General features: G+C 38.7%; 1 protein-coding gene across 2 annotated transcripts in view; it reads left to right on the top strand.

The window, feature by feature from the left end:
• The window catches only part of slc7a6 (solute carrier family 7 member 6), a 12,574-nt gene that overhangs the window by 773 nt on the left and 6,336 nt on the right, over positions 1-5,465 (top strand). For both annotated transcript variants that reach the window (XM_034869838.1, XM_034869921.1), the window contains exons 2-3: positions 3,197-3,781; positions 3,899-4,024. In XM_034869838.1, the coding sequence (XP_034725729.1) occupies positions 3,295-3,781; positions 3,899-4,024 (613 nt within the window). In that variant the 5' untranslated portion in view covers positions 3,197-3,294. The remainder of the gene's footprint in view (positions 1-3,196; positions 3,782-3,898; positions 4,025-5,465) is intronic.

Below are 5,465 nucleotides of genomic sequence, written 5' to 3' on the forward strand. Positions count from 1 at the left end.
AGAGAGAGAGAGAGAGAGAGAGAGAGATGTGTATGTCTACTAACGTTGCGAGAAAAAAAAAATGTGTGGCTTTATTTTGAAAGTCATACTCGGAAGTCAGGTTTGGTGGCTCAGTGTTATCGTCGTTGCCTTTGACACCGGCTATTTTTAGGAAGAAAATGCCGTCATAGGATGCTTTGTAGCGTAAGACAATATGGTTTTTTTTTTATGATCATGTTTCTTATGATGTGGGTCTCCCAATACATAAAATAGCTTAAATTCAACATGTTACAACATACATACTATATAGCCTACTCACAAAGCCTCAAAACTGAAATTAGCTAACCAAAAGTGGTTCAGGTCATCACATCAATGTTGAAAGCAAAGAAAATCAACATTACCCACCCTTTATTTCTTGTAATGATCTATCCTTCTTTTTAGCAATTTAAGCTTCCTGCATTAACTTAACTAGGCCTATAAATTGTGCAACTATGCCACAAGATGCCTATTAGGATTTGTTTTAATGTTTTCATCCACTAAACTTGGCTAATGTTATTATACATGTCAATGGCATACTTTTTGAAGTTGCCATAGTGACACATTTAAAAGTTCAACTTTGAAATGTCAACTTTCATGCAGAAAATCACTGTTAAACTGTATCCAACTTGAAAAAGGTTGGCATTCTTGTGCCATTTTTACCTTAAAAACCGAATGCTAAGGTTTGGAAAATGTATATTAGTTTAAGTTATCCCAGTCAAATGAATGCAAATACAAACTACTGTGACTACAAGATAACAACGCCTATGTCACAGGTTTAAAATACATCAAAAATACAAAAGGAAAAGGAGGCAGTAGGTTAGTAACATTATCAGGAGCTCCATGTCGTGTGTACCTGGCTGGAGCTCCTCCAACACTGGGCCTGTCTCTGCTAACTTAGCCAGCTCTGCTACTCGCTCAGCCGTAAACACTCAAAAGGCACGCAGCCCCAGTTGATAATGATCTTACTGTCGCAGACAAAAACAAAATACTGCACATGCTCAGATACACACTAGTGGAGAATACTGAGGCTACAAAATGATGGTAGTAGTAGTAGGGATGCAACTAAAGGCAGTTTTATGGTTGAGAGGAGGCTCCACGCAGAGCTTTGGCCAACGTAGCCTACGTTAGTGCTTATACCGCGTTGTGCGCTGGTGTGTGTGCGTCAAGCTGGCATGTGTGTGTGTGTGATTTCATGATGTTGTTTGTAGAGCCCGACCAATAAAGGATTTTTGAGGCCGATTCCGATTTGAATATTTGGTCATTTCAAAATCCAATATGCCGATATATCGGCCGATATATACTTTTTTAAAATCCAGAAATGCGTTACAAAACATAAACAGATAGTTAGTTGTAGTTATTTATGAGTTTTCCGTTAAAATAATATGATAATAATTTGTTGTATTGTCACAACAGAACAGAGCAACATCAAAATATATTAAAGTTCTGATGAATAAAACGTATAAAAATACAAACCTAAGATAGGAAATTTAAAGTCCTTTGAACAAAAACACATTAATAAAAATAAATAATCAGTGTTGCCAACAGGGACGTCATTTTGACGTCAAATTGTCTCGCGAAATTTTTGGAACGGCAGCTGTAAAGAGGCCTTTAGGCCATGCTTAGATAGCTCAGATCATTCTCTGAAATCATACCATCATGGGCCAATTTCTCAATATTTGTCCATTATAAGTTTCGATAACATTACCCCGCAAACATGTCACCGCATGAGTAACACTTTATAATCGCTAATAAATGATAAATTGATAATTAATTAAACTTAAGTTATTTTACTGTTATAATATAATAATTCACAATATTTCCAAATTTTTGGTTTTGCTACAGTTTGTTATTTGAACACTTTTATTGTTGCTCACATCATAACGTTCCAGATATTATATTATATTAGGCCAAATGAATTGTACTTATTATTCTTATAGAGGCAGGCTCATTTTTATTTTTAAAGGCCAGTTATTTAATGGATCAGGATACTATGCATCCTGATACAGTTCCCTTGGACTTTGGATTTAAAATTCCCCCCCCCCCCCCTCCCCCCCCCCACATCATCACATACCGTTCACCATAGAGATCGGCATGGTGTTATTTCAGTTAGCCTAGCTGGTTTGATTTGCATTGAGAGATGATCTTATGGAAAGTCCCCCATGCCTATCTCTGTGTGTGGTGAAGGTTATGTTATGATGTGTGTGTGTGTGTGTGTGTGTGTGGGGGGGGGGGGGGGGGGGGGGGGGGGGGGGAGAGCTATTTTAATTTCAAAGGCCAAGGGAACTTTATTAGGATGCACAGTATCCTGATCCATGAAACAACTGGCCTTTAAAAATAAAAATCTGCTTGCTTCTATAGGATTTTAACATAGGGGGGTGTACTCTTATACCCCCGGTATTTTAAGGAAGAACATATTTACAATACATTGTTCATTCACAAAGAAAATTGGTGTCCTTAAAAGGTTGGATTTTCCCAAATCTTTTTAATTATGGCATTAAGATCAATTTCCAAAAGATGATTTTTTTATTCCTCTTTTTAATCAACTTAGCCTGGCTGTGTAAACTTTCTCAAGCCACTGTACATATAGGCACCTGTCAACAGAATACAAAATACAAATATTTAAATAAGACATAATACCAAGACAAGTATACATGGAGTAGGATGTAAAGTGCAAGAAGTAAGATTGCAAAATACTGTGCTAGATGCATATTGGAATGATAAGTATGTAATGTGTGGAGAAGTGGGCGAGTGGCCAAAGTGGGAATGTTGTGCGGGTCTGCAGCCCCCCGGATCTTGCCCAATGACTATTGATTGGCGAATTGGACCAGCTCCCATGCTCTGTGACATGTTGAGCTGATTTCATTTTTGTCATTTAGTTGATCTTGAGGCATGAGAATTGGGCCCACTGAATCACCCTCGGCATCATAACCACCCAGTTTCAGGGCATTATGTTATGCTTCTCCTCCCCCCTACCTCTGCAGTTAATGTTTCCTCTCTGCCCTTGCTGCTATCTGTTCATCCCAAACCTCTTCCCGGTTTCCCTGCCAACTCTGTGCTTTCCTTTACCAGTGTTTGACACATGAGAGATTAAATACCAGCCACTAGACAATCACCATTTAACATGAGCTCCTCTGTTTGTCGCCAACAATGACGTGATACACCTGAATCTGTTGCATAGGTTGTTCCAGAGGTTGCCTCACAGGGACAAGGGTCTATAGTGCCCGCAGCCCTCAGGTCCTAAGTTCCTGCTGTTAAAGCCCCTGAGGCGACGACACCATGGCCGACCACGAAGAATCCAAGATGAACAGCAGTGCTGGCCACTCCTCCCGTCTTTCGGACCCACCCAAAGAGAGCATGCAGCTAAAGAAGGAGATCTCGCTGCTCAACGGAGTCAGCCTGATCGTAGGAAACATGATCGGCTCTGGCATCTTCGTCTCCCCCAAGGGTGTGCTAATCTACAGCGCCTCGTACGGGCTGTCGCTTGTCATCTGGGTCATTGGCGGCCTGTTCTCTGTGATGGGGGCCCTCTGCTACGCTGAGCTCGGCACCACCATCACCAAATCAGGAGCGTCCTACGCATACATCCTGGAGTCATTTGGCGGCTTCATTGCATTCATTCGCCTGTGGACATCTTTGTTGATTATTGAGCCCACCAGCCAGGCGGTCATAGCCATTACGTTCGCAAACTACTTGGTGCAACCGCTGTTTCCAACATGTGAACCGCCATACATAGCATCCAGGTTCCTCGCTGCAGCGTGTATATGTAAGTACTTCTGAGCTACTCTTTGTGCCACTGCTGTTTGCTGATGTCTGGCTCGCTGTTCCCTACAGGAGTAGACCCAGCACCAAGAACTTCTATGAAGCTTTCCTCTCTCCCCAGGCTTACTGACATTAATCAACTCCACCTATGTAAAGTGGGGAACCCGCGTGCAGGACGTATTCACCTACGCCAAGGTGGCAGCCCTCATCGTCATCATCATTACCGGCATCGTCAAGCTGAGCCAGGGTGAGTGGTGTCACTGCAGTACTAACCTTTTCATGTTGGTCCAGAACCGAGACACCCCAACTCAGGGTCCTTTCCTGTATATGTGACACGTGGGTTTTCTCCTCTGCCATGTGTCTTTAGGAGACTAGCGGCAGATCCTGAGTGTATTGATTCCAATGGGAGAATTGTGAGAGATTGTGACCAATTATTTTGCCCCATAGTCTTTTTTATTACTTTTTGGACGTACTATACTTTGACTATATTAATACTTTTTTCGACATACTACACTATGACTATAACTTTTTGAGACACTATACAGGGACTTTTTAACCATTTATTGACAAGTTATGCTATGACCTTTTTCAACATACTATACTATGACTTTTTTAAACATACTATACCATGACTTTATTAATTTCTTGACACATTATACAGTGACATTTTATCACTTTATTGACAAGATATACTATGACTTTTTTCAACATACTATACTATAACTTTTAACAATTTCTTCGACACAATATACTACGACTTTTTATTACTTTATTGACAAGATATACTACGACTTTTTGACATACTATAATGGGACTTTTTTTTAATCTTTTTTATTCAATATACTAGCACTATTGTTAACACTTTTTATAATTTTTTTTTGTCAAGTTAAAATGACAAATATGATGAGCTTGACTGTAAGGTTAGTAATAGTGTAGGGTGATGAGGGAGAGACTGGAAGACAGAAGGTTGGATGTTCAACTCTAGCAGGGCGCAAGTAGTTTTCAAGACCTTTACAGGAATGAAGAAATCAAGTAGATGAAGAGCAGTGTTCCTTCCTTTCAGTCGCCCAACTGTTTCCTTTGAAAAGATAAACACACTTTACCACATTCTATAAAATTTATTTTTTATCACTTTTCTTCGACATACTATACTATGACTTTTTATCACTTTTTTTCAACGTACTATGCTGGCTGTTTGGGGCGGGCCTCGGCCATGGTGTGTGAATGTGTGTGAATGGTGAATGTATGATGTAAAAGCGCTTTGAGTAGCCGTTTTCTTATACTATGACTTTTTAATAACTTTTTTGACATACTATACTATGACCTTTTTATAATTTTTTTGACATACTTTTTTAATCATTTTTTAATTACTTTTTCGAGATACTATACTATGACTTTTTTATAATTTTTTTGACATACTATACTATTACTTTTTATCACTTTTTTGACATACTATACTATGACTTTTTTTGACATACAATACTATGACTTTTTTCAAAATACAGTACTATATATGCTATACTAAAGCTTTATCATTACTTTATTGACATAGTATAATATTAATTAATTTTTATCATTTTTTCGACATACTATACTATGACTTTTTTATAATTTTTTCGACATACTATACTATTACTTTTTTATTACTTTATTGACATACTAGCCTCTGACTTCTTTTGACATACAGT

The sequence above is a fragment of the Etheostoma cragini genome, chromosome 1 (assembly GCF_013103735.1).
Source record: "Etheostoma cragini isolate CJK2018 chromosome 1, CSU_Ecrag_1.0, whole genome shotgun sequence".
In the NCBI taxonomy this organism is placed as follows: Eukaryota; Metazoa; Chordata; class Actinopteri; order Perciformes; family Percidae; genus Etheostoma; species Etheostoma cragini.